Here is a 27,865-nt window from a genome sequence, read left to right as displayed (position 1 = left end):
TTGTAGGTTTTCTGGGCCACTGGAGCTTGGAAGTGATGGTTACCCAAGATTCTTGGTGCCTTTTGCTTATTTCTTTGACATAAGCTAATGTTCCATTAAAGGGTTTTGAGGTAAATAGATACTGGACACTGCTGGCTAGTAGTAGATACTGGACACTGCTGGCTAGTAGTAGTGGGGTTTTCCAGACTGACCAATGAGGTCATTGAAAACCTAAATTAGTGCAGTTATATTGCTATTGTGGGGGAGTTATGTTAGAAGTTTCCTCTTGGGATCTGGAGTTTCCAGAAAGTTCTAACCTGCCCCCACCCAGCTTGCCCTGTGACATAGATTTCAGTGATGGCCACAGTCTTTAGGCATGATCCACATATCTCTCCCTCCATTTTCTCCTCTCTGTCTGCTTCCCCTAGCTGTCTGGAAGACAGGGAATATCAAACAGGTTTGCCTTGATTGAGCTGGAGCTGACAAGTGAGGCCCTGGGGCTTAGGTTGGGCCAGGGAAGGGAGAGTCTCCGCTGTGAACGTCGAGGCAGCTAACTTCAGCAGGGTAGGCCTGCACGTTGAAGCCCCGTGAATACATTAACTCCCACGGTGAGGTGTCTCAGCAGGTTCCACGAGCAGCAGGAGGAGCAGACAGGATTGTGCTGCTAGTTCATCCTACTGTCCATGAGCAGCAGCTTCTCATTGATGTCTCTGAACGGAGGCTTCCTGTCTCCGTGCTGCAATACCTGGACACGAGCAGCTGAAAGGAGAAGGGGTCCGATCTGAGTCCAGGATACATACCGTTCTTGTAGGGACATGTTGGGGACAGGAGCTTGGGGTGGCTCGTCGTGCGCCTTGTTATCAGGAAGCAGAGAGATGGATGCTGTGCTCAGCTCATTTTCTCCTTTTGATTCTGTCCGGGACTTCAGCTTACGGTGCTGCCCACAGTTGAGGTAGGAAGCCCTACCTCAGTTAAGCGAATCTAGGTAATCCCTCACAGGCGTGCTCAGGGGCATGTCTCCCAGGTGACCAGAGTGCCTGCCTAGTTGACTGGGTCTCATGTAGCCCAGACTGGCTTTGACTTGCTGTGTAGCAGAGGAACCTTGAACTCACTTTCCTGCTTCTACTTCTCCAGTGCTGGATTACGGGAGTGCCCCGCCACACTGGGTTTATGTGATGCATGGGACCACACCCAGGGCTTCATTTGAGCTGAGTCGGCACTCTGCCAACTGAGCCAGGCCTTAATTTGAATTGTTTTAGATTTGCCTCCTGTTGTGCCCCAGAATATGGTGTAGCTTGGTAAATGTTTTAGGGAGACTTGAGAAAGAAGTTGGTTCAATGGTCAGGTCCATCCGGTTGGGAGTGCGGGCTGCTTGTCTTCTGGGCCCTGCTGACTTTCTCCTGTTGTCACCGAGAGAGGGCATCCGTCACCAGTCTGTTGGTCTGTTGAGGCCAAGGGTTCTTTTGCTCTGATCAGATGGAAATTGAGAGCGGGCCAAGTGTAACTGGTTCCCTTTGGGTCAGCTGCTCTGAGCTTGGGGTGCCTAGCACCCTTCATTCTGAGTGTTACAGCTTTAGGTGAGTGGCCTAGCGCCCACTGTCCTGTGTGACAGCTCTTAGCCCGTGGTGCGGGACCCTCGGCTCTCAGTGTTACTTCTCTGAGATTTTTCTCAGCAGCAGCAGCTAGCAATCTTTAAACTCTCCCAGCAGTGGAGGCTCGCAGCCCTTCCGCAGTCCCAGCTCTGTTCTCTCGCCTTTTGTCGTTTCTGTTCTTGCTCTCCACAGCTTTTGACCTGCAGTCTGCTCTGCACTGCCTGTCACCTTCCCCGCACTTCCGCAGTCCTTCATCTTTTCTCAGTCTCCGTTCCTGGCCCGAAGACTCTTCTGCCACCTGCTAAGTGCTGCTGGGTGTGGGAGGCGGCAGCCCCAGGAGTCACCTGTTCTTCATGCAGTCAGCTCAGCTCACTCTGCTCCTGGGCAATAAGACTCCTGCTTGGCAAATTCTTGGGGCCTACACTGCAGCATGCAGGGACAGCACGGAGGAGCCAGGTTTCCCAGACTGCTGCTAGAGAGGGAGAGAACAGGCTTTCTTTGCTGGCCAGTCAGTCTCACAAGCTCACTAGCTGTCCTGGGTTGGGGCAGAGCTTCTCCCTGACTGAGTTGAGGATTTGCTGCTACGAGATCCCATGTGATGAGGTCAGAGTAGTAGCTATGGACTTGGCTATCTGGAGGGCAGCCCTTGATGCTGCCGTGGCCTCAAGAAGCCAAGCCTCCCTAAGTAAAGCCTTCGATGGGTTAGTGGCTTTGACAATTGTGTGGTTCCTCCTGGCGAGAACCAAGTCCCTGTGGAGTGACTGGGTCTGGCTTGGGTCTCCTATAGGAGATGGTGGCTAGATTAGAGTCTTGGCAGCCATTGAGTTTTAAAACAACTTGATTGTCAGCTTACAGGATTGCAGGAAAAATGACTACTTGATTGGCAGCTTATGTAATTTTTATGAAAATGGGTACTGCTTAAGTGGCTGTCCCTGGAGGCCCTGGTGTTCCTTCCTGACCACCCCCATCTCAACCTGGGAACAGGAAAGATTGACGGTAGCAGTTCCCATCCTCATCTGTCCTTGCTCAGCCTAGGGCACTTGTCCAAGCACCACTGGGTAATTGCATCTGTCAGCTGCTGGGAAGAAGGGTCTGATGGCCATCAGTCAAATCCTACTCATGTCTGACAACTTCTGTGATTTAAAAGAAAAAATATAAGGATGCTTCTAACAAAGATCTCTTCTGAATTTAATCCTTCCTTCCTTCCTTCCTTCCTTCCTTCCTTCCTTCCTTCCTTCCTTCCTTCCTTCCTTCCTTCCTTCCTTCTTTCCTTCCTTCCGAGACAGGGTCTCTCTCTATGTCCCTGGCTGTCCTGGAACTCACTGTGTATTCCAGGCTTCTCTTGAACTCACAGAAATCCATTTGCCTCTGCCTCATAAAGGCTGGGATTAAAAGAGTGCCCCACCACACCCGAAGTCTTGTGTTTTAAAGCTAGGGTTGATATAGTTGACTTAGACTGCAGAGGAACTCTACAGCTCAGTAACAAAAGCAGCCAGGTCAAAAGTGGACGGAGTACTTGACCAGTATTTCTCCAAAGAATATACGAATGACCAAAAGTACCTAAAATGATACATCAGGGAAAGTACAGATTAAAAGTCTCAGCACAACACTACTCTACTTGCTGATAAGTATTAAAAATAGGAAATAGCCTGGGTGATGGCTCAGGCAGCAAAATGCCCCCCATTGTAGCATGACGACCAGAGCCCCAGAACCCATGCAAAGGCTGGGTATGGTGATAGAAGCCTGGGTGTGTGAGGTGGAGACGGGAGACTCTGAAGCTCATTGGTCAGCCAACCTAGCCATGTTGGTTTCAAGTTCACTGAGAGACCGTGTCTCAAAAAATAAAGACGGAGAGCCATGGAAGAAAGATGCCCAGGTCAACTTCTGGCCTGCACACATACACATGCACACACTAACAAGAATAAATATTACACTCACTACACACATACACATGTGTGCACACGCTAAGTAAAAATAGGAAATAGGTGGCAAATTGAAGGCTTGTGTGTTTTTTGTGGGAATAGGAAGAGCCTCAGCCACTATGGGAAGCTGCACAGTGATTCCTCAACAAGTCAGTTAGCTGTATGACACAGCAGTTCTCTTTCTGTATCTATGCAGAAGAAATGAAAGCAGGAACTGCAGTAGCCATTTGTGTATGAATATAGTTGTGTTGTTTGTGAGAGTCAAAAGAGCCACGCCCACAGAGTCCATGAACTGGTGCATGAATGCCCAGAATGCAGTACGTATACCAGGCAGCCAGAGTCCACAGTGCCACATGGATGACGCTTAGACATTTTTTTTTTTTTTTTTTTTTGAGACGGAGTTTTTCTGTGTAACAGCTCTGGCTGTCCTGGAACTCACTCTGTAGACCAGGCTGGCCTCCAACTAACAGAGATCCGCCTGCCTCTCTCTGCATGTGCCATTACCGGCCCTTTCCTTTCCTTTCCTTTCCTTTCCTTTCCTTTCCTTTCCTTTCCTTTCCTTTCCTTTCCTTTCCTTTCCTTTCCTTTCCTTTCCTTTCCTTTCCTTTCCTTTCCTTTCTTTCCTTTCCTTTCGACAAGGTTTCACTGTCTCGCCCACGCTGACCTGGAATTCACTGTAACTTTCTGCCTCAGTTTCCCAGAGTACTGGGATTCCAGGCATGAGCCATCACACCTGACTGTATGGATTGTTTTTGGTTTTCCTAGGTTAGTCAGATTCATTGGTGGTGGTTGCCAGGGTGGGGACAGGGAGAATAAGGTGTCAGTATTTAATGGGTGCAGGTGTGGGGTCATGGAAAGTTCTGGAGATACAACAAAGTGAATGTATTTAAATGTCAAAAATGTGTACTTTCCTGGGTGATGGTGGTGGTTCAGGCCTTTAATCCCAGCACTTGAGGAGTAGGGGTGGGGTGGGAGGGTTGGGAGGTGGGGTGGGAGTGTTAGAAGCAGGCCGATATCTTGAGTTCCAGGCCAGCCTGGTCTACATAGTGAGTTTCATGACAGCCAGGGCTGCACAGAGAAGCCCTGTCTTGAAAAACAAAACAACAAACAAACAAAAACCTGTACACTTCAAAATGGCTGAAACCGGGCTGATGAGATGGCTTAGTGGGTAAAGGCGCCTGCCCAAGCCTGACGAGCTGAGTTTAATTCCCAGGGGCTACTTGATGGAAGGAGAGAACCACTCCTGCAAGTTGTTCTCCGGCCTCCACACGTGCTGTGACACACATGCACCTTATACATACACATACACACATTATAAATATAATGAAAGTTTTAAAATGACTAAAACGGTAGCTTTTATGAGTGTTATAGTTAGGGATTAAACCTATGGCACAGCTTTAAAATCTTGTAAGCTTTTTATATTGAAAATGGATTTCTCATAGGCAGCATACAGGAGGGTATAGCTTTAAAAAAATCAGTCTTAGAATCATTGCCTTTAAATTTTATTTTATGTGTGTGGGTATTTGGCCTGCATATGTGCCTGTGTACTGCTTGCATGCCTGGTGCTTGTGGTGGTCAGAAGAGAGCATCAGATCCACTGGGACTGGAGTTATAGGTGGCTGTGAGCTGCCTGCTATGTGGGTGCTGGGAACCAAACCTGTGTCTGCAGGAAGAGCAGCCAATAGTTTTAATCGCTGAGCCATGCCTCCAGCCCCTATTTGTTGCCTTTAAATTTGGGTGTTTACTCCACATTGCTGTGGTGGGATCTTGCTGTTTCTTTTCTACCTGCCTGCGTTCTTTGCTCTTTTCTCCCATTTTTGTGACTTCTTAGACACGGAGTAGTTTTCATGGCCTTTCTTTTGCTTGCTGTGTTGGTGTAGAAGGGGAGCATTTCTTTTTAGCAGTTGCTTTATGTGTGTGCAGTGTGCAGTTTTCATGTATCAGTCTGTTTCAAGGGCCCTGTGCGTCTTCACCCTCAGGACTGAACCAGGAGCTCTTAGAGTCATCCCCCAACTTTCCTATTCTTTTTCTCCCCATTTCTTCTTCATGATTCATTTCAAATAGCTTCTGTTTGGATAATTTTTTTTTCCCTGCAGAATCTAATTTGCCAATTGTCTAGTCTGATACACATTTAATCTCATACAGTGCTGTTTATCTCTTTACAAAACCACGGTCCAAGTCTGTATTTCCTGTGCTTAACCTTTTAGAACCTGTGCTTCTTGGACACACCAAATAGAAATCTGATTAGATTACACCACATACACACACACACACGCACGCACGCACGCGTGCACACACACACAAAATATGGCTGCTATTTTAATGTCATTGCTTGCTAATTCTGTCACCTGTATATATGCGTCCATTTTTATTGATTGTTCCAGGTGCTGTTTCAGTCTTTCTCTGGTAAGTTTGGATTGGAGGTCAAATGCCAGTTTTACCTTGTTGGACATCATGTATGTTGTCACACATCTCTGGATTGTTTGCAGGTATATTGTCACTTGGACAGAACCTTGAAAGAGGCCTGCTAAGCTTTGTTAGCTGCGATTAGACAGCTTTAGAGCAGAGCTAGGCTCCCCTACTACTGAGGTAATGCCTTCTGTGGAACTTTAGCAGTGGCTGTAAGCGTGAGGCCTTCCCACTTGCAATGGCCATGCCAGGACTGATTATCTTGAGCAGGGCTGACTGGGCCTGGGGGATCTCTACACATTTCTGGGGTGTTCTTTGTATGTAACTCCTGTCGCCCTGGTTCTCTGCTCTGTGAGTGCTGGCAACATTGTCTTTCCTGGACTCCCATATTTCTCTTTCCAACTCCTGTGCCATCTTGGAGACTGTAGGAGTAAGCTGGGGTGAACTCCATTTGTCTTGTTTCCCTGAGCATCATTCTTCTAGGCTGCCTGGTATCCAATATTGGAAAGCTGTTCTGCATTTACTTTGTCTAGTTTTCTAGTTGAGGTTGTGTGCGTGTGCATGTGTGTGGTCGGGTCTGGTCCATGCTTCTAAAGCAGAATTCCCGTAAGCACTCATTGAATGCCTGGTATGTGTTCATCAGCGACCTGCATTATGGGATGCAGATGTGAGCAAGGCATTCTTGCTGGACAAACATGCTATTTCCTAGCAATAAATGCTGCATGGTGTTTTCGTAGAATCATGAGAGGTATGGATTCTTTAGGAGGAAGGAGCAAAAAAAGCTTCATAGAGATGTGATATTTGAGGGATAAGTAGGAAAAAAGGTGAGACCACATGTGCAGTGTGTACAATTCCTGGAGGGCTGGATCTGGGTCTTGCTGTTATTATTTATTGAGAGATGAGAAGTATGTTCTGTGCTGGGAGAAGGTTAGGCGGGGGAGCTGGGCTGAGCAGAGCAGCTTATGGGTGGTGGAGGCCTCGGGATTAACTGGAAAGGGAAGTTGAGGGTCAGCAGATCATCATGTTCCAAGTCAAGGAGCACAGAGTTGAAACATGACACCAAGACACTAGGGAGCCAAGGAAAGTTTCATAGCAGGGCAGTGAGAACTCTGAGTATTCTCTTGAGGTTTCTGGGCATGTGAAGAGGGCTGAATCCTTTAGAACTCAGTAAGTCGCCTCTGGAGAGGCTGGTTTGTGGCCACAGCCACCTTCCAACTTGGGTAATGGCTTCCATCAGTCCTTTCAGAGTCAGAGGTGGGTATGAAGAAGCTCTTACTCAGTTTTTCGTTTTTTTTTTTGCCTCTCCCATTTCCCCCAGTGGACTCGTCTGCCTGCTTATGACTCTGTTCATCCCAAAAGTTTATGTGGCTGAACTTGGCAGTGGCTAGAGTGGGCTCTGCAGCTGCCCTGTATCCTACCAGCCTGGGATGGCCACCGACAGCCATAGAAGTAGTCCCATTGTGAACTTTGAACAGAGGCACCTCACAACCCAGACCTGACCTCCATCTTGATCTTTCTGTAAGAGATGATAGACGGTCTGCTCAGCTCTGAGCAGCCTGAGGTGTGGGATGGGAAGACAGACAGCTGCCTTCATGGCCTTCTGAGACAGTGGTCCAGAAAGGGCTGGAAGCCTGTGTATGGTCATTGAAAATGATTTTCTTTCGACTCTGAGCCACAAAATTAAGGAAGGAAGAGAAGGAAGAGGCCCTGCCAAGTGTCTGCATGTCTCTGTCAGGAAGTTTGAAGGACTGGCTGCCTATTTAGACACCTGTTTCTTGGCAGTTCTATTGACTGACGATGAATACTATTGATTCAGTTAGAATCCTGTCATCCGGTTCCGGCACTCTGTTGACAGGAATCCAAGTTCCTGTTTTCAGTGTCCACATGGGGAGTGCTGAGGGTAGAGGTATGACTGTATAACTGGGCACTGTGCCAGCCTAGCCATGGTGAGCTCTGTCCAAGAGCAGGGTGGTAGCCTTTTCAGGCACTAATATTTCATTCGCATTGAAGCCCTCTCTAAGGGAAGAAGCTGAGGCATGGGGAGATTGTATTGCCTGTCCAGGCTCCCCAGCCAGTGAAGGCTGCTAGCCTTCCAGATGCTAGTCCTGCCCCACAGAGCTGAGATACAGGTGCTCTGAGTGGCCATAGTGCCTGAGGAATTTGGACTTTAGCCTGAGCGCTGGTAAAGGATCGCAGGCCCCACACTGTTTGTTGAGGACTGTGAGGCTTCTGAACATAATCTAACAGGCCCTGTTCCTCGGAGCCTGTCTGAAATCTGACTGTAGTAACCATCCTTTATTGAGTTTGTCCCAGACACTGGTGTACAGTCATGGTGAGGTATGTAGAATATGCGAAGAGTGTGGGCTAACTCCCTGACTGACCGTGCTGAGCCACAGTTCCTCCTTGAGAGGCTGTGGGAGGACACAGAGTACGTTGTAGCCCTGTTTTCTCCTCCACAGGAAGAGGAAGGGCCAAGGCCACACCATGGTTTGCCAGATTGCCTTGGATGGTGCTCTGTGCCCAGTGAGCCTTTACTGAGAGCTGTGGTGACTGGCATCAGCCTGTTTTGCTGCTGAACTCATCTTGTGGTTCTAGAGAGGAAACGACATAGGTGGTTAGCCCAGTATGGCCCCCTCTTTGTTTTCCCGGTAAGATATTACAGCCAAAGGGAGCAGAAGAGTGGGACTTGGGACGGGGAGAGTCAGTGTCAGCAGGTGGTGGGGCGAGTTTAGGATGGTGGTCTCCAGGTTTCTTCCTGTTTTCAGCAAGAGAGTGGGAAGGAACGGCTGGCCCCAGGGATGCCAGCGGGACCCAGTAGGCTTAGAGAAAGATCAACCCAGAGGGGCTGAGCGATGATGGAGAGGAAGAGGCTTTGGAGATGGAAAATCATCTCGGAGCCTGTAGCAGGTGGCTGGACAGTGCTCTTCAGAGACTTAGGGACACTGACTAAAGGAAGATCGAGGCTGAAGTGGCCCACCCAGGCATTGGGGGTGACTTTGAGAAGCTGATGTAAATAAATGGTGGCTGGAGGGAGAGAGAAGCTGGAGTCGGGCATCTCAGGAGTGTAGGTAGAATCCAGCAGGTTTGGGATTCTCTCTAGCATGTGGGCTGGGTCATGGAAGGAAAGTAGGGAGTTAGCCAGAGACTCTACAGGTTGCCTTTGTTGGTGAGGTGCCCAGCCAGCTGGTGACAGCCTAGGAGTGGGCAAGCCTGGTTGGTATCAGAAGTCATCTGCCATTCTCAAGGGCTGGGCTCCCACACTTGATATAGAGAATTCATCCCTCCGGTAATGCCTTCCATGGGGGCCCTGCCCTAGGCGGAGTAGGGAGTTTTCAGTGGGCCTAAGCAGCAGTGGGCCCTGTACACATATCTACATACAGGAGGCAGTTTCTTTCTCAAAGCCTTATCCTGAGGGATTGCATTCCCCACTTGATGTGTCTATGTGCTTCTGTTTGCAGACTTGTATTTGTGGGCTTTGGTTCACATTGATATGGAGCCTGTTCAAGAAGGCCACACCTGGTTGCTCTGCTTCGATGTGTGAGCTGGAGTCTTGGCAAGGTTGAGAGGCAGAGTTTTGTAACCATAGGTGTGAAGGTGTGTGTTGAAGTTATCATGACCCAGTGACTGCCTAACACCATCAGAGATTGTTTCATTCTCCTTAAGGCCTTCCAGCCCCTTGACGATGGCAACATCGGTTGAGAAGCTGGAGAAAAAGACGGAATAAGCCACCAGACAGGTCCAGCTGATTCAGGTCTAGGTACGCTTTGCTATGAAGCTCTGATCTCTTTTTGGGACTGGAGGCTGGAGAGAAACCTCCTGCCCTCAGTCTTAGCACTGCTTAGAAGAAGTGAAAAGCTGGGCAGCCAAGATGGTTCAGCAGGTAAATATGCTGCCACACAAGCTTGATGACTTAAGTCTGATCTCTGAAGCATACATCAAAGCGAAGGGAGAGAACCAATTCATGAAGTTGTCCTCTGACCCCTCCCCCACTCTCACACACTAATAATAAAGTTTAAAAAGTCAAGAGTGGAGATTGGGCTGGGGATGCTGCTCAGTGGTAAAGCTCTCTCCCGACTTGATGGTTTCTGTCCTGATGGGATTTAGAATTGCCACAGAAACACATTTTCTGGGCTTGCCTGTGAGGAATTATCTAGACTAGGTTAATTGAGCTGGGAAGACACACCCTAAATATGGGTGGTGCCATCTCTGTGTCTTTAGCAGGGATGCCTCTAGCTCCTGCCACCATACCCTTCCCCACCCACAAGGGACTATACCCCTGGAATGTGACCCAGCAATCCTTCCTTCCTTAAGTTCTGTCAGCTGTGTTATCTCAGCAGTGACACAACTAACCTACTCATCGGGAGGCCTTGGGTTCTATCCCCAGCATGGTAGAAATGTCAGGGACAACCTAAGCCCCCCAGGGTCTCCCTTCTGTGCTTAAATTCCAGCTTTTCAGATCACAGGGAAGATCAGTTCCTCTTTGCTGTGGGTTAGGGAGATGCTTCTCTTGTCTCCCTGGGAGGCCGAGACCCCCCATTCTTGGGTCCAGGGCTGAAGTCATTCTAGAACAAGAAGTGAACATTCAACTAAAGTTCCTGCATTAGACCGCAGGATTAGGAAGGTCTCCAAGGCAACAGAAGGTGTCTTTTCTGTTAGGGATAGGACAGGTCTAGTTTCCTGTAATATGCACTTTGTAGGTTGCTATGGTAGCAACTTCTTCCCTTGTTTTTGGTTCTGGGGGGAATTTATGGGAAACTGAGGGGCGTCAGCCCTCCTTGCAGTGTGATATCAGATTGGCATGTAATGTTGGCTGGCTGTGGTGAGGGGAGGGTCGGAAGCTGAACCCACAGAACCTCATCATAGGAATGAGTTAGGATTTAATGATGCCAGTTACTTGCTTCTCTTGCATCCCAGGCTTTCAGGAGTTGCCCCTCACCATTACAGTACCTTCAAGAGCAGAGTGAGCCCCAGGGGGTTAATATATCTCTGCCCATTTCCCAGCTGAGGTTCAGGGGCTTGGTGGAGCTCATGTAGCAAAGATTGGTGAGATTGAAGCAGGACCCCAGGTCAGCCTGTCCCCAGTTCTGCTTTTGTCTGAGTCCTGTGGAGGACAAGCTGGCATGAAGCAGTGAGAGCTGGGGGTGCAGATGTGCATACCAGCCCTGCTGCATGCCGCTGCATGGTCTGAAAAGAGCTATGTGCTCTGCATGGCGCATTTTGGTTTCCTTCCTTGAGTTTGTTTAGGAAAGGACCCCAGGTCGCTTGCTTGTGTTTGTGCTGAGCTGTCATAGCAGAGCTCCTGGAGCGAGGGTTGCAGTGTTACTGTGTTGTTGCTGTTGAGCCCACCCAGCACCCCTGGGCTTTCTCCCTGAGCCCTTCTCCGCCGCCTCTGCTGGGGTGTGGCCACAAACAACAGCCAACTTGGCCTAAATCTACTGGTTCTAATCTGGCCGATGGCCTTACTATCTGGGTCATATCGTGTTGCCGTTGTTCAAAGCGTGTGGGTTGGTTTTGTCAAGATAGGAAGTCACGAAAAGAAGGTGAAACCAGCTATAGGGCCGCTGGCCAACAGTAGACTACAAGGCAAGGTCCCCAGGAAATGCGTCTCCTGGGCTTCAGTTCTTCACTCTCTGTTCCCATCCCATCCACACTTGGAGCACCAGAGCATGTGATGTGGCTTGGGTCTCCCTCCTTCTGTCCCTCTGCTTTCCCATCCCTCAGCTTTTTTGTGATCTGTCATCTGCACGTGCATGGACACTAAAGGACATAGTGTTAATTTTTGATTACAGAACACAGGCCTGGGTTTTGTGGCCCACCCCAAATGGGGTCATGCATCTAGACTGGGACTTGTAGCTCTCCTGGGAGCTGGCAGGCTTGGCACAGCCATCACCCTTTCCTGCAGGAGGGTCTGGTGCGGGGTCAGAGTCTGTGGCTTTACTGGGGTTCGTGGTCCTCATTCCATGCTTGGCCTCAGACTTGTGGGCCTGGCCTCTTCGCACATGGCTGTAGTTGTGACCTCTAGTGAAGGTAAAAAGAACAGAGGAGGCAAAAGTTTTAAAGAAAAAGGCAGGGATAAGATGGGAGTGGAGAAAACAAAACCAAGCCCTATCCCTTCTTAGCGCAGGCAGCAGGGCTGGGTTCTCGTCTCCCTCCCCACCTCCCCCCACCACTGTGGAGAAGAGCAGCCTGGCTCCTGCACTGTTACTTTCCCACCTCACCCGCAGTCTGGTCACCTCTGAGGTGTCGGTGTCACCTCCGGAAAAACTGTTATCCCTCTGTACCTGTGACTGCTGTGCAGCAGCCTCACCTGTCACCAGCTCCCCTTGTAGGGTTTGCAGCAGCCCCCACAGGGCCTCCCAGATGAGCTCCTCTCTGGCCTTTGCTGCTCCCAGCTGTCATCCTTCCTTCCTCCCTGTCCCCACCTTGCTTCACTGGTCCACACCTCATGCCTCTTCTTCCCTGTGGTCATGTGTTCATAATGACTTATAGAACAAACTGAGTTCTATGAGAGGAAGAAGAAAGGTGTTTTGTTTTTTAATATGTTTGCTAAACCAGGCTCATAAAATTCAACCTATTTACATATTTCCTTCTGCTGTGATGTGTATATGGTCTTGCATATAGTAATTGTTTAATAATGCCTATTCCATAAAGGGACGGAGATATGAGGGAAGGCTTGAGCAAGTGGGAGGATGGGCTGTTCTGTCTCTGCACCTTATTGAACTTGTCTATCATCTGGCTGACCTGGTGTTTCCCTGTTTTCCTCCACTCTTTCTAGGCTCTTTCTGAATTGCCTGTGAGCAGGTCTGTGCCAGGAACTGGGAAGACAAAGATGAATGCCCAGGGCCTTACCCGTTCTTACATTGCCCCCAGTTCCCCTCCCCCAGCAATCCCTTGCACTGTCCCCAGGGAGTCACCCGGCTTCTTAGTGCCATAGCAGTCATGGGAGGGAAAGTAGGTGTCAGAGCCCTGGCACTGAGGCCTGAGGAAATTGGACTTGCCAGCTCTCTAGAAACAAAAGCCTAAGGACTTGTTCCCTAAATAATGTGTTACCAACCCCTGCTTCCCTCCTCCGTGACATCCCTGCTGGTGGTTTTGGTCACTCTGAAAATTTGTCTGCTGTTGTCTGGCTGGTGGCAGTTAGATGTGCTAGCAGCAGAGGCCCAGGCCACAGAGCCACATTTTTAGGTAGCTGCTGCGTGGGTCTCCAGTAGTTTCCCCTTCTCACCTTTTCCAGGTGGTGGCCCCGAACAAGTGCGTGTTGCTCTAGGCTCTCTGGGTGGCTCTGGAAAGTAGGTAATATCTGACTTGTGAGAGACCAGCCCCTGTAACATCCAGTGGGTTATGCTGTGAGGATTCTCACAGAGCAGTGTGTGCCTGCTGGGCCAGGGAAGTGCTCATGATGGTAGGAGCCATCTCTGGCCAAGAGGCAGGAATAGCAGCCCTGGGGTAAGCAGTGCACTGCTTTTGTGGGCTTATGGGCTTGTGGTCTCTCCTCATTTGGGGCTTGGTCTTCATCATACTCCTGAGGCACAGCAAGTGTGCCAGAGGAAAACCTCAGAAGACAGCCCCAGGAACTCTCAGCTCTGCGCAGGACTCTGCTGAATGAACCTCTTTGTGGGGAAAGGTCCTGGTGCTGCTGGGGTTTCTCCAGTGGCACTGCTGACCAGTAGTTTGTGTGTGGTTAGCCAGCTGCCATCCTGGGCCCCCAGGATGTAAGAGCGGCAGGCACTGGGCTTGTTGGGTGGGGCTGTGCTAAGTGCTGCTGTTGTGGCCCAGTGAGTACTTGACTGAGCCACATTGGAGGTCACTGTGATCCTGCATAATTTCTGTGGTGTTGAAATCTTTGGTCAGTATTGGTTCTGGTGCTGAACATGGATCTTGTGCTTTGTGTCACTGAGCCTGGGAGGGAGGTGCTGTCATTCAGTCCATTTAACAGATGAAGAACCTGAGGCTCTCGGAGCTTCCATTTGGGTGAGGACATAGCTGACAGGTGAAAGAACTGGTCTCGTGCTAGGTCTGCGTTACTAAGTCTGGACTGCATGTGTCTAGGTGTATTCAGGTCTTTCATAGTTTTGAGACTGGACTTGAACTATGTAGCCCATGCTGACCATGAACTCTTGGTCCTCTGGCTTCTACCTTTCTGGAGTACTGGGGTTGAAGATGTGTGTCACCATGCCAGGTTTTATACTGTGTTAGGGACAGGGAGCCCAGAGCTGTGTGCCTGCTGACAGGTACTCTGCAAACTATGCTGCATCCTCAGCCATTTTGTCTTTTTTTTTTTTTTTTTTTTTTTGAGACAGAGCTCATAGAGTCCAGGCTGGTCTCGAACTCCTGATGTCCATCTTCCAAGTGCTGGGGCTATGGGCATGTACCACCATGCCTAGTGAGTCCTTTAAAGTGCTGTCCTCTTCACTGCAGGCACACTTGGGTTTTGGTGGAACAGTATTATTTCTCCTCAGAGCTATGGTCCAACCCATGGCCCCTGCACCTGTGTTCTGGCTGCTAGACCCAGGGTTTTGGGTAGTAGTGTGAAGTATGCACACAGTCCAGGGTGGGATTTTTGGTTCCCTTCCTTTGGGTCTTTTCATTGTTGATGGAGGAGTTATTTTCATTTAATAAAGAAACTGCCTTGGCCCATTTATAGGCCAGCCCTTAGGTGGGTGGAGTAAACAGACAGAATGCTGGGAGAAAGAAGCCGAGTGAGGGAGTCGCCATGATTCTCGCACTCCAGACAGACGCAGGTTAAGATCTTTCCTGGTAAGCCAGCTCGTGGGCTACACAGAATATTAGAAATGGGTTAGATCAATATGTAAAAGCTAGCCAATAAGAGGCTGGAGCTAATGGGCCAAACAGTGTTCAAAAGAATACAGTTTCCGTGTAATTATTTCGGGGCATAAGCTAGCCATGTGGGCGGCTGGGTGCCGGGGACGCAGCCCCGCGCTCTTATTACAACACATTGTGAAGAATTACTCTGTAAGAATTTTCTACCTTCCTCTCCTATGTATTTGTGTGTGCATGTGGTATGTGTGTTCACACATGTGTGGATGCACATATGTGTGCATGCATATGTGGGCGTAGGTCTAAGGTTGATGTTCAAAGTCTTCCTTTACTTTCCTTCCTCTCTACCTCATTCACTGTGGCAGGGTCTCTCTTAAACCCAGAGGTCACCATTATGGCTAGTTTGACTAGCCAGCTGGCTCCTAGATCCCTTGACTCTTATCTTCAGAGCACAGGTCAGCAGCCATGCCGAGCCTGAATTTGCATGGTTTCTGGGGATCCAAGTGCCTGAGTGAGGCAGTGTAGGTCACACTGTAGATGCCCAGAATCTGTTGCCCCCTGTATGATATAATAAGTGTGGAGCTATCCTTTCATAGACCAGCTGCATCCATGTCCCCAGGACGGACTGTGGGCTTCTGGTGCTGAGGCTTGGATGGGGTGGGCACTTACCTCATGATGAATTTCCATGTTATTTAGAGGCTGGGCAATGTGGAGCCCTCAGGAGACGATGGCTGATAGAACTGGCCCACTTAAGTAGCTCTTCAATAGCAGAGTGGCTATGTCATTTGTTCTTTAAACCAGGACACTTGGAACATAAAAGGAGACAGGTCAGGCCCAAAGCAGGGTGAGGACCTTGACAAGAGGAGCTTGCTATCATTGCTTATTCCTTTCTCTCCTCACCTAGGGATGCCATCCCTTTCCTATTACAGATGGGAAACAGACCCAGAGAAGGATGCTTCTGTTACCTTGGCTCTTAACTTTCAAAAGCCTTCTTAGTTGAGTCAACAGTATGGCCCCCAGGCAACTCTACAAAAGGAGGGGAGAAGCCTGATGGTGGTGCTGCACACCTTTAATCCCAGCACTTGGGAGGCAGAGGCAGGCAGATCTCTGTGAGTTCGAGGCCAGCCTGGTCTACAAGAGCTAGTTCCAGAACAGGCTCCAAAGCCACAGAGAAATGCTGTCTCAAAACAAACCAAAAACCAACCAAACAAACAAACAGACAAGAGGGGAGAGGGCCCTTGATCTCCTCAGAGCTAGATTTTTCTGGAAATAGCAACCTTTATGAGATCACTCAATGTGCATGCTCTAAAGCCTGCATATGTAGGAAGAATGAGAAAACTTAAGCATAGAGGGTCCTGTCAGCAGAAAGAGAGGATTCCTGGCTGCCCCAGACTTTCCCCAGGCCAGGCTGTGACTTGTTGCACAGATGACAGAAGGCCTTTGGGAGCGTGATGGGGGAGGACTACTGACCCTGCTCTGTCAGAGTAGCCTCCTGTCTGGGTCAGTTGCTTTCTTGCCTTTATGACTGACTGCCCATGAAAGTGATTTGATGATGACCCCCTACCCCCGTTCCAGTGTGGATGTAGATGTGGCAGTTTGCTTTCGTGACACGTGGAGAGGACTGTGGTTGCAGAATCCTTAGGGAGACCTGAGATTGCTACAACACTAAATATAGCAAGCAGGGACATAGTTGGGCCTGTAGTGTTGAGGGCTGTAAAGCCCTGTGGTGGGGGATGGGTAGATGGCAGGGGTGTTTAAATCAGGTTCAGACAAAAGTAGTCATGTCCCAAGGCCTGGAGCCAAATTTTGTCTGTGTCATTGCAGCCTGGCCCCTCTCTTGCCTTTTCCTGTTAGCTCTATGCCATCTAGTCTTGGCTGTGAAGTAAACAGATCTTTCATCTGTCTCAGGGTTTGCCGGGGAGCAATGCTGGGGCTCCAGGAATGTGTCACAGGGACCCTCACATCTCTTTGGGCTCCTCCTGTGGGTGACTTTCCCTTGAACTGGGTGTTGCTTTATATTTCCAGGGGAAGATGGAGGGGCTGAAAGACAAAACGCTGCAGGAGCTGGAGGACATGCAGAATGACCCGGATGCCATTACCCGGCTGGCCTTGGAGTCTCCTGAGGTACAGAGGGGCCGGCAAATGCTGCTGTTGCTGTCCCTCCTTCCTCTTCCTCTTCTTTCTCTTCCTCCTCCTCTTCCTATTTTTTTTAAGTAATTGGTTACTTGATGTCCTCAGCAAATGTATTTATTTTACTTTATGTCTGTCTGTGTGCGCCTGATGTGTCTATGTGTACCAGGTACCCATAAAGGTCATCCGAAGATGTTGGATGCCCTGGAACTGGAGTGGTGCTGGGAACTGAACCACAGTGTTTTTAACTGCTGAGCCATATCTCCAGCTCCACTTAAGGTCTTCTTAAAATTTCATTATATATATATATATATATATATATATAGTGTGTGTGTGTGTGTGTGTGTGTGTGTGTGTGCCTGGTATAAACTTGGAGGAAATGATTCTCTTTCTATCAAATGGGTACTAGAGATTGAACTCAGGTTGTTAACTTGGTGGCAAGAGCCCTTACCAACTGAGCCATCCCACCCATCCTAACAAATGCTTCTCAAGGATGCTTGTTTAGTAGGAGCTTGGGCCAGGATTCACCTTGCTGTCCACTTCATGAGAGGAGCCCTGAGGTTTCAGGCCAGGTCGTGGATCCTCTGGGAGCTTAGGGAATGGTAGGAAGTCCAGGGCCCACCTTGGACTAGGAAAACCAGGGACCTAGATGGCCCAGGAATCTTCACACTGTTGTGACTTGAGCATAGAGACAGCTCCCTGATATACTAAGGAGGGGGAGCCCATCCCCCCCATTGCCTGTGAGACCCCGTGTTCTCCTGTGACTCTTGGACTGAAGAGATCTTCCTTGGCTGCCAGGATTTCTATTGCTCACTCATGTTTTATGTTCCCGATTGCAGCCAGCACCCCATCTCTTAGCTCCTAGTCACAGGCCCCGCCCTTCCAGGAATAAGCATCACCCTGCTGTCTCTACAGAGCTTGACTTGGCCCTTCCTGTCACCATCTCCTGTGACCTTCCTGTGAAATGGAGGTCAGGTGACTGGTTGTGGTCACCTAGCCAGAAATGCCCACAGGTACCCCAAGAGTGGCTGCAGCTTGTCATCTGCCTGGAAATGCTGTCCTCTGCCTCTGTTTGAGGGAGAAAAAGGAGCACAGGTAATGCTGGGCTCCTCGGATTGGCATTCACGTGTGCCCTTCTTTCCCCTGGTGAGCAGATGTGGCATGTGTCTATGAACTCACTGTGTTAGAGAACAGGAAGTGGCCCATCCAGAATCCCCATCTGTCATCCTGGAGCCTCTCCCCTGCTCCACAGCCGCACACACTACATGCCCTTGTTCCTACCTCTGCTGTGCTTTCTGCTGCCATCTGCTCGCTCGCCCTGGTTAGGCCTCTCTGCAGCCCTAGAGAATACCCAGGGCTGGGTTCAAAAGGCCTCCTGCTAAGCAGGGAGTAGGACAGGTCTTTGTGTGGTTCATCTCACAGCCCTGAGGCAGGAATGACCCTGTTTCAGCAGCATGGGAGCTCTGACCTGGCATATTCATCTGTCACATAGCAGGCTGAGTGTCCCTTACACCAAATGCTTGGGGTAAGAGTATTTCAGATTCCTTGGAGTTTGAAATGTTTGTGTAGATTTACTAGTTAGGTAACCCTAATCCAAAAAATGTTAAGTCTGAGACATTCTGAAATCCTGAACTTTGTGTCACATTGGCACTCCAAAATCCAGAACACAAGAGTGTCATTGAGAAAGGTCTGCATCTTAGATTTTGGGGTGTTGGATTAGGGATGCTCAGCCATCAAATTCCAAAGGTCTTTATTTTATCCTGTTTCTGTGCCACATCACAAGTGTGGAGGTCAAAGGACACCTTTCAGGAGTTGGTTCTCTCCCACCACTGAGAGCCAAGGGCTCAAATTCAAGTCAGTCAGGATTAGCAGCAAGTACCTTTACCCACTGAACTATCTTGTTGGCCCCAAAGTGCTTCTTCATTCAGTGACAAGCAGCAGAATGTTGAGGGAATTCCCAGGCTCGTTCCTGAAAGGAGTGGAGCTCAGCCAAAGCAAGTCTGTGCTCAGTTCTTCTTTGCTTCCAAGGTGAGCAAGTCTTCTCCCTACCGGAAATATGAGGGCTGCAGCCTCCTGGTCAAAGGGCAGATTGAACATGTCTGAAGAAGAGAGTTGAATTCTCTGAGGGGTAAAATACTCACTGTGGGATAGGCAGAAGCAAAATAGGACAAAAACTACTTAGATTTCCAGAAAGCCTCTGCGTGGTGGTCAGGCAACAGTTGTGTCACCGTGGGACTGTGGGAAGAGCCAGCAGAAAGGAGAGAAAGGTAGTGGAAATGTTTCTCTGTAGAAGAGAGTGCAGGGGCTGCAGCATGGGGAGCTCTGGGGAGCTGTAGAACGCGACTGACCTCATAGCCGTGGTTTGTAAGAGGTGGACTAGCAGGGAGACGTGGAAGTGTGTAGTCAAGCTTAGGGAGGGAGGCATGGCATGGATGTAATGCTTCAGACCCAGGGAAAAGTCATGGATGTGTAAGGATAACCAAGGGTGTGTGACCCAGAAAGGGCAGGCTCCATTCTGAGTTCACCACACAAGTGTCCCAGGCTTTTTTTTTTCTTTCTTTTTTTCTTTTTAACAATGTATTTTTTGTTATGTGGGTGTGTAGATCTGTGCATGTTTGATGCATTGCCTTTGGAGGCCAGAAGAGTCTGTTGGATCCCCTGGAGCTGAAATGGCAGGTGGTGGGAACCAAACTCAGGTCCTCTAGATGAGCAGTATGTGTTCTTAAATGCTGAGCCAGCCTCTAGCCCCCTTGGCTAACATTCAGACTCACCAGTTTCTCTGCTCCAATGCCAGTGAGCTTGTCCAGTGGTGTTTCTGGGTGGGCAGCAGACAGTCTAGGTGGAGGACTTCTAGACCTGAGCCCTGGCAGCCTTCTCAATTGGGGGATAATTGGCAACATCCCTCTTTCTAATAGGCAGCGGCCTGCTGTAGGCTGCAGGGCTTGAGGCCCTGAGCTGGGATCAGAGCAGGGTTGCCCTTCTTTTTTTTTTTTTTTCTTTTTATTTATTTTTTATTCTTTTTTAATTAAAATTTCCACCTGCTCCCCGTTTCCCATTTCCCTCCCCTCCTCCCAAATATTGCCCCCTCCCCCCACTCCCCTCCCCCTATCCCCACTCCTCTTCTCCCCCCACACCATTCCCCCTCCCTCTCGATACTGAAGAGCAGTCCAAATTCTCTGCCCTGCGGGAAGACGAAGGTCTTCTATCTACGTCCAGGAAGGTGAGCGTCTAAACAGGCTAAGCTCCCACGAAGCCAGTTCATGTATTAGGATCGAAACCTAGTGCCATTGTCCTTGGGTTCTCATCTGCCTTCATTGTCCGCCATGCTCAGAGAGTCCAGAATCAACCCATGCTTATTCAGTCCCAGACCAGCTGGCCTTGGTGGGCTCCCAATAAATCAGTTCCACTGTCACAGTGGGTGGGTGCATCCCTCGTGGTCCTGATTTCCTTGCTCATGTTCTCCCTCCTTCTGCTCCTCATTTGGACCTTAAGAGCTCAGACCGTTGCTCCAAATTGAGTCTCTGTCTCTACCTCGATCCATTGCCAGATGAAGGTTCTAAGGTGATAGGTAAGACATTCATCAGTATAGGACAGGGTCATTTCAGGGTCCCTGTCCTCAGTTGCCCAAGGTACCAGCTGGGGACATCTCCCTGGACACCTGTGAACCCCTCTAGAGTCAAGTCTCTTGCCAACCCTAAGATGGCTCCCTTAGATAGGATATATACTTCGCTGCTCCCGTATCCTCCCTTCCTATATCCCAACCATCCCAATCCCCCGAGCTCCTCCCATCCTCCCCTTCTCATGTTTCTCATCCCATTTCCCCTTTGCCCCATGCCACCTCACCCGCAAGTTCCCAGTTTTTGCCCTGCAATCTTGTCTACTTCCCCTCTCCATGCGGATGACTATTGCCCTCCTATACACAAAGGATAAGGAAGCAGAGATGGAAATCAGAGAAGCATCACCCTTCACGATAGCCACAAATAGCATAAAATATCTTGGGGTAACTCTAACCAAGGAAGTAAAGGATCTGTTTGACAAGAACTTTAAGTCAATGAAGAAAGAAATTGAGGAGGATACCAGAAAATGGATGGATCTCCCTTGCTCTTGGATTGGGAGGATCAACATAGTAAAAATGGCAATTCTACCAAGGGCAATTTATAGATTCAATGCAATCCCCATTAAAATCTCATCAAAATTCTTCACAGATCTTGAGAGGACAATAATCAACTTTATATGCAGGGTTGCCCTTCTTGAAAGTCCTTATCCAGGATGCCGCCTGGCTCCCTGTGGCTGCTGTAGAGTAAGTCCATCTGGTCTGGTGTGCCGCTGCTAGCTGGCCAAGGTGGAGTTCTGTGTTGCAGGACCTTTTGTTCCCCTATGGAAGCTGGTCTTGCTGACATGTTCCCTGATTTCTGTGGCCAGTGCTGAGCCCCCTCTGCTGGTGTCAGACGGTATTGTGGTAGGATGGTGGCCTGTCTCCAGCTCTCCTCTGAGAGAAGCAGATACCTTCCTGTGGTAGGCCTGCTGGGCAAGGTTCCAAGGCTTCTGCCTACCTGGTAGTTAAATAGGGGCCTAAATGAGGGCTCAGTGATGCTGACATGGAAAGCGTCTTCAGCAGAAGGCACTCAGGGAATATCTATAGTTCTTTAGACCATGTGTGACCTGGGAGGCAGGGTTGTCTGTCCTGCCCCAGAACCCTGCCCCCACCCCTCTCCCTCAGTACTTAGAATTTTTAGCTTGTGGTCTGGCCTGGGCCAACTGAGTTCTCTCTAGCAGCCTCTTTGTGTGCATGTATGCATAGCGTGCGTGTTCATATGTCTTCTCACTTTGAAGCTTGGGGACCAATGACTGGGACCTGGGGCCTATTCCTTCCTTAGGAGTGGATCTTCCTTACCTGTGCCCTGCCCAGCACAGAACCACCTACAGGTGCTTGTCCTTTGAGAGGCCTCGAGTAGGTGTTTAGCCTCGGTGCCTAGTTCCCATGTGTCAGCCCCACAGGCTCCCTTGATCGGGACGAGGTGAGGCTCCTGGATCACAATGTCTTGTATGGAGTTTAAACCCAGGCTCCTGTGACTCTGGTTGAGGGCCGTTCACCAAGCTGAGTATCCCCAGGTGAACATTGAATCCAGAAGCTCTCCACCCCCGCCCTAAAGGGTGACCAGTGACAATTATGCTTATTGTCAATTGTCCTACTTTCCTTAGGTTCAGGACCTGCAGTTAGAACGAGAGATGGCACTAGCCACCAACCGGAGCCTGGCAGAGCAGAACTTGGAGTTCCAGGGTCCCTTGGAAATCAGCCGCTCTAACCTTTCAGACAAATACCAGGAGCTGCGGAAGCTTGTGGAACGGTGCCAGGAACAGAAAGCCAAGCTGGGTAGGAACAGCTGACAGTGGGCATGCACTCTGGGCGTCTTTCCTGCTGACTGACACACAGGGTTCCTGTTCAAGAAAGGACAGGGTGGCAGATGGAATATCATGGAAGCACAGATGCCCAGGACAGGAAAGGGCCAGCAGTGGTGTACCCACTGTCCTCCGTGCTCTGGGCAAAGTGCTTTGCGTGTTTTTGCACAACAGTGTAGAAAGGTGTAGGTCCTGTGGTTAGTCTAAATTTTTGAGTATTTATATTTTATTAGATAGCTTGGTAAAGTGTGTGTGTGTGTGCGCGCGTGTGCGTGCGTGTGTGTGTGTGAGTGAAAAGTGGTTCAGATTTTATACATGAGGAAAGCAAGGCCTGGAGAGATTCAAGGGCTTGCCTGAGGTCGTGCTTCTAGAGCTGGGTGGAGTTGGGATTTGCAAGCTAGCCTTTAACAACTGAGCATCTTTCCAGCCGTGGAACTGGGATATGAATGCAGGCGGCCAGTGTCTTTGACTGCCTCTGCCAACTTAGCGATTTTAACCCCGAGCCTTGCAGAGCTAGGCCGTGTGGAGGTAGGAGAGCTCCCCGGACAGTTGTGCCCATAGGAAGCGACTTGGCCATGACCTGGGCTCTGTCCTTGAGCTCTTCTTTACTCAGGATGGCAAATGCCTACAGGAATCCAAAGAGTCCCATAGAACCAGCTATAGGGACTCTGTAGTGGGCCCTGGTGTAGCTGAGCCCTAAGTGCTCCCAGAACCAGCTGTAGGGACTCTGTGGTGGGCCCTGGTGTGGCTGTTCCCCGAGTGCTTCCAGAACCAGCTGTAGGAACTCTATGCTAGGCCCTGGTGTGGCTAGGTCCCAAGCACACAGAGGGCATGTCACGTGTCTTTCTTGAAATTGGAGTCCTCAGCTTTAACTAAAGCAGTGCTTTTGAAATGCTGACCTCTCTCCCCTTCCTTCCAGAGAAATTTTCCTCAGCATTGCAACCTGGGACCTTGCTGGACCTTCTGCAGATCGAAGGCATGAAGATTGAGGAGGAGTCTGAGGTAAGGTGGGGAGTGATACCCCACTCCCTTAAACAGGGTGGTAGCACTTGGAGCCAGCTCTCATGGTAGGCCCAGGAACCACAAAGCACAAAGGTTTGGAATGTAGCTAGAATAGATGGCCCCTGGAGTCACAGTGGAGCACAGTGCAGGGACACATTCTAAGACCCCTGGCGAGCACTTGAGACCACAATTAACACTCCCTTCTGAGCAGACAGTACTGTTTTCCCGTACATGTATGTCTGTGGAAATGTCTAGCTTATGAAGCAGGCTCAGTGAGCAATTGGGAACAGTAACCATGGGCTGGGGAGAAAGTGTTTGCTGCACAAGCATGACATCCTGAGTTTGATCCTCTGTGTGCATATAAGAAGCCAGGCTAGGTGGTACATGCCTGTCTTCCCAGTGCTGCGAAAGAGACGGGCAGGTCCCTGGGGCTCCCTGGCAGGCAGGGAATTGGTGAGCCTAGAGTAGAGACCCTGTCTCAAGAAAGGAGTGGACAGATCCTGAGGAACAATACCTGATGTTGGCCTCGCCTCTACATGCACACATGTGCGTGTTCATCCGTACACATGTGTAGTCACACACACACATACACACATAGGAATAGTAACTAATAATAGAACAGTTGTAACAGTATTTTATAATAAAAGTTACTTAAAACTTACAGATTATTTCTAGAATTTTCCAAGCAGTGTCTTTGGACCACCAGAGGATCTCTGGTAACTGGAATCATGGATAAGGGGCTGTTACTATACCAGGACCTCAGGTGAATCAGGGATGGGTGACTGACAGCAGGCCCCAGGGAACTTGCAGACGTGGTTGGATGATGGTACAGAGGACACCCCAGCATCTGAGGCTAGGCCCCCGCTCCTTGTCTCTCTCTGCTGCCTCCTGTCTCTGGATGTCCCTTTTGTCTTAGAGGGCAGAGACTTCTTTGTGTTTTGGATGGAGGCAGCTTGCAGGTGTGCAGCCTAGGAGCCAGCAATCAAGTCACTTGCATAGGCCCAGCTGTTGAACAGACTTAGAGTGACTCCCAGGGGCCTGGCATAGTGTTGGGAAGGGGACAGTGTGACCATGGAAGACATGGTCTTGACAATGAGGAGTTGACATTCTGGTGAGGGAGCCACTCTGAAGGGGGGCCGGGGAAGGCTGTGGAAGGTCTCTGTGGCCAACAGGTCTTGTATCCTCTAGGCCATGGCTGAGAAGTTCCTGGAAGGTGAGGTGCCCTTGGAGACCTTCTTAGAGTCCTTCTCCTCCATGAGGACACTGCTGCACCTGCGCCGAGTCCGCGTGGAGAAGCTCCAGGACGTGGTGAGGCGGCCCCGGGCTTTGCCGGAGTTGGCTGGAGATGCCCCTCCACCTCGTCCACCGCCGCCACGCCCAGCGCCCCAGGGGACACCCCCTGTGACTGAAGACCAGCCTCCACAGCCCTCTGTTGTGACTCCCTACCCTTTGCCCTACAGCCCATCGCCAGGCTTGCCTGTGGGCCCTACAGCCCAGGGAGCCCTACAGCCAGCCCCCTTCCCTGTGGTGTCCCAGCCTTCCTCCTATGGTGGGCCTCTGGGTCCATCTTACCCAGCACCTCAGCCAGGACCCAGGGCTGCTGCGGGCTACTCTTGGTCCCCACAGAGGAGTGTGCCACCCGTGCCTGGCTATCCTGTGATCCCAACTAGCACCTCTGGTCCAGGATACCCATTAATGGGAAACCGAGCTCCTGCTCCTGGGTATCCCCAACAGTCCCCCTACCTACCATCAAGAAGCAAACCTCCCTACCCAACACAACCTCAGCTCCCAGGCTTCCCAGGACAGCCACAGCCTCCACTGCCCCCTCAACCTCCATATCCTTCTGGGCCAACCCCTCCCTATGGCTTTCATTCCCCGGGACCTACCTGGCCTAGATACTAGCCCTGATCCCCGTCCACCTTCTTCCTTCCATCTGCACCATGACCTCTGGCCTCCATCTGCTGAGATTTGAGGTTGACACTGGAAGTGGGGCCAATACTCCCTGCAGAGTAGGGACACATAGGCCCCTGAAAGGCCCTGGACAGTGCAACATGGGTCCTTCTGGGAGCACCTTTTGCCAGAGACCAGCTCAGCACATCCTGAGGTAGCCTGGTGTGAGCCCAGGGCTCTCCAGTGTCTGCATGAGCAAGTGTGTTTGACTATGCACAGCTTCCTGCGCTTGCTCCCTGCCATCTGAACCAGTGCAGAGCGATCTTGATGACAGGCAGGCTCTCCCTTCGAACTTGGCATGATTCATGTGGAGCCAAGTGCCAAGGGACACAGCTCTGTCTGTCCATTTAAGGATGGTCTATCTCATTTACCACAGTTGGGTCGACGGAAGTAACAGTCAGGAAAAACAGGGACTTTGAGTCCTAAAAGCCATAATTTAGCTGCTGTGCCAATGTCAGGCTAGTATGTTCTGTGTGCTGGTTGGAACCACAGCAGCACTGATGAGGGAACTGGGGAATGCCAGGGGAAACCCAGGCCTCGCTTGTATGTTTGGATGCCCTAAGGGTCACCCTGAAGCCTCTGGCTGGTGTTGAGGACCCGGGTTACCTCCCAGCCACCATTTCACTCCTGGGGCCCTCTACTTCCGGCTGGCTTTTTCTGAGGTTCACCCATCCCTCCATTCCTTTAGTGCCTTGAATCTCATTCGCTAGTAGCCCCTCTATCCTTGTGTAATCCCGTCCTGTCCCCAATGTTCCTGCAAGACAGATGGCAGCCCTGCCCTCACAGAATATCCCAATGGTGCTCCCCGACATCATCACTACATTGGGGTTGGTTTCTCTACACTCTCTCGTCTTCAGAATGTAAAGGGCAGGGATTGTGAGTGCAGCCCCAGCACTTGGTGCGGGCCAAAGCTGTTTAGTAATCAAAGTGACTACACTATCCCAAAGGGGTTGCAGCAGACGATGCATCAGTGTGGCTGGTCTAGATGTGAACCAGGTCTCAGGGTGGCCCCTGGAGCTGCCACACGTTTGAAAGTTGTATGTGCCTTGAAATATCTCCTGCCTGGGTACCCAGCCTCTGGTGGGCCAAGGTGCTGGGGGTCAAGGAGGAACCCCATCTTCTGGTGCCACCCTGCCCACAGGCCACTGCCCAGGGGTGCATTACCAACTCTGCTTGCTTCTCCTAAGTTATTTATAGAAAGGAATCACTAATGGAGTCTGGTCTACTGCTGCTGAACTGAATGAATGACCGCCTGTTTGTGTAATTGCCGTAATAAACATTGATGAGTTCCCAGGTGTGTGTGGCGTCTCTGATGAGTTTGAGAGCAGCCATGGCTGTTTGTGGGGTGGTGACTTCTGTAGCCTTAGACTATAGAGCGCCTTCTTTCCATGGCCACTTCTTGACTCCCCCGCCCACCCGACTGCCAAAGGGCTTGGCTCTTTCTAGCATTTTCTTCTCTGTTTCTTGAAGCCTGGAATGCTTGCTTTGTCCTAGGCCACATGCATGGCCACTCAGTTCCACCAGGGGGCACCTGTGCCTCAGTCTGGGTTGGGAGATAAAGTGTTCTGTTGCACCCTCAGTCTGGCTGTGGTTTACGGCTTTCTAACCAGGGTTGCAGAGTATGCTAGGAGGGACAGGGGGTGCCAAACTGTTTCTGGGACCAAGTAGCCTTCTATGGACTGGGCTGCGTTCTCTACAGCTTCATCTAAGTGCTGTTACAGGGTGGTTACCCTGAAGCCTAGGGGAATGTGGGATATCAGGTTCCTGACGTTCCTCAAGTCAGCTCTCTGCCTTTTCTTCCTGGCAAGGTGAGAGGTAGATTGCCTATGGCACATGCCCAGAGGTGCTAACAGTCACCAGGAATACGGCATGTATCTGCTAGGATCCTTTCCACAGCCACCCTAGCCCTCCTAGCCCCAGTTTTAAGAGGAGGGAGACCTTGGAGTGGTGCGGTGACCAGGTTGCACATGGAGGTAAGACTTGGTTTAGATCCACACAGTCGCAGCGCTGCAGGGGTCCACACCATGCCTCTGTGGTGCTAGAAGTCTCCAGGACACAACTTCAGGCTGACTTACTGCCCTTCACTCCCAGCTGTATTTGAGTTGCCTGGCAGGAGCTGGGGCTGGGTGCACAGGATGTCAGGGAGCCGGATGATGTCAACAACTCTTCGGGAATAAGTTGCAGATCTCATTGTAGCAGTTAAGTCCGCTGCCGTGGGTTGTACCAGAGTGGTGGCATCTGGGGTGGGGGATGAAGACAGGACTTGGAGAGCCACGTGGTCTGGTCACTGCACGAGGCATCCTGGTTCTCTTCCCTTCCTTTGGGCTGCATAACTGAGAAGGCAGCACACACTGCCACAGGCCCTCCCTACCTCCTGCGAAATATTTACCACATCACATAGGCCTCTTGCTGTACCACAACAGTGACAGGCCCTGGGGACAGAATGTGGCTGGAAGCGATCTGGTCTAGAGACTGCTTCGCTGGCTGGGGAGAGCTTTGGAATGCCCTAGCTCTGGGGCAGGGATGCTGCTTGGTCATCTCAGGGACTACCTGTTGGCTTTCAGCTTCTTTGACTTGTTGTGAGAATACATTAGGATTAGCTTGTGCACAGGGTACTTCAGAGGTTGTCCAGTAACACTTAGGGAAGTGGGGGACCGAGGAGTGGGAGGGTCACATCCTACTAGTACTGTTCCAGTGGGCTGT

At 50.4% G+C, this 27,865-nt stretch overlaps 1 protein-coding gene across 3 annotated transcripts in view; it reads left to right on the top strand.

Moving 5' to 3' along the window:
* Vps37c (VPS37C subunit of ESCRT-I) overlaps positions 1-26,448 on the top strand; it is a 28,078-nt gene extending 1,630 nt beyond the window's left edge. The window contains exons 1-5 of one of the 3 annotated variants that reach the window (XM_057778299.1): positions 851-931; positions 16,706-16,804; positions 22,013-22,184; positions 23,130-23,212; positions 24,401-26,448. In XM_057778299.1, coding sequence (XP_057634282.1) covers positions 16,712-16,804; positions 22,013-22,184; positions 23,130-23,212; positions 24,401-25,114 — 1,062 coding nt within the window. In that variant the 5' untranslated portion in view covers positions 851-931; positions 16,706-16,711 and the 3' untranslated portion in view covers positions 25,115-26,448. Of the gene's footprint in view, positions 1-850; positions 932-7,131; positions 7,157-16,705; positions 16,805-22,012; positions 22,185-23,129; positions 23,213-24,400 lie in introns of those variants that run through there. The other 2 variants (XM_057778298.1, XM_057778297.1) reach the window with 2 other exon arrangements.
* Positions 26,449-27,865: the final 1,417 nt, after the last annotated feature.

Source organism: Chionomys nivalis, chromosome 8 (assembly GCF_950005125.1).
Source record: "Chionomys nivalis chromosome 8, mChiNiv1.1, whole genome shotgun sequence".
NCBI lineage: Eukaryota > Metazoa > Chordata > Mammalia > Rodentia > Cricetidae > Chionomys > Chionomys nivalis.
Note: the sequence above shows the minus strand (reverse complement) of the source record. Positions and strands in the feature narration are given on the sequence as shown.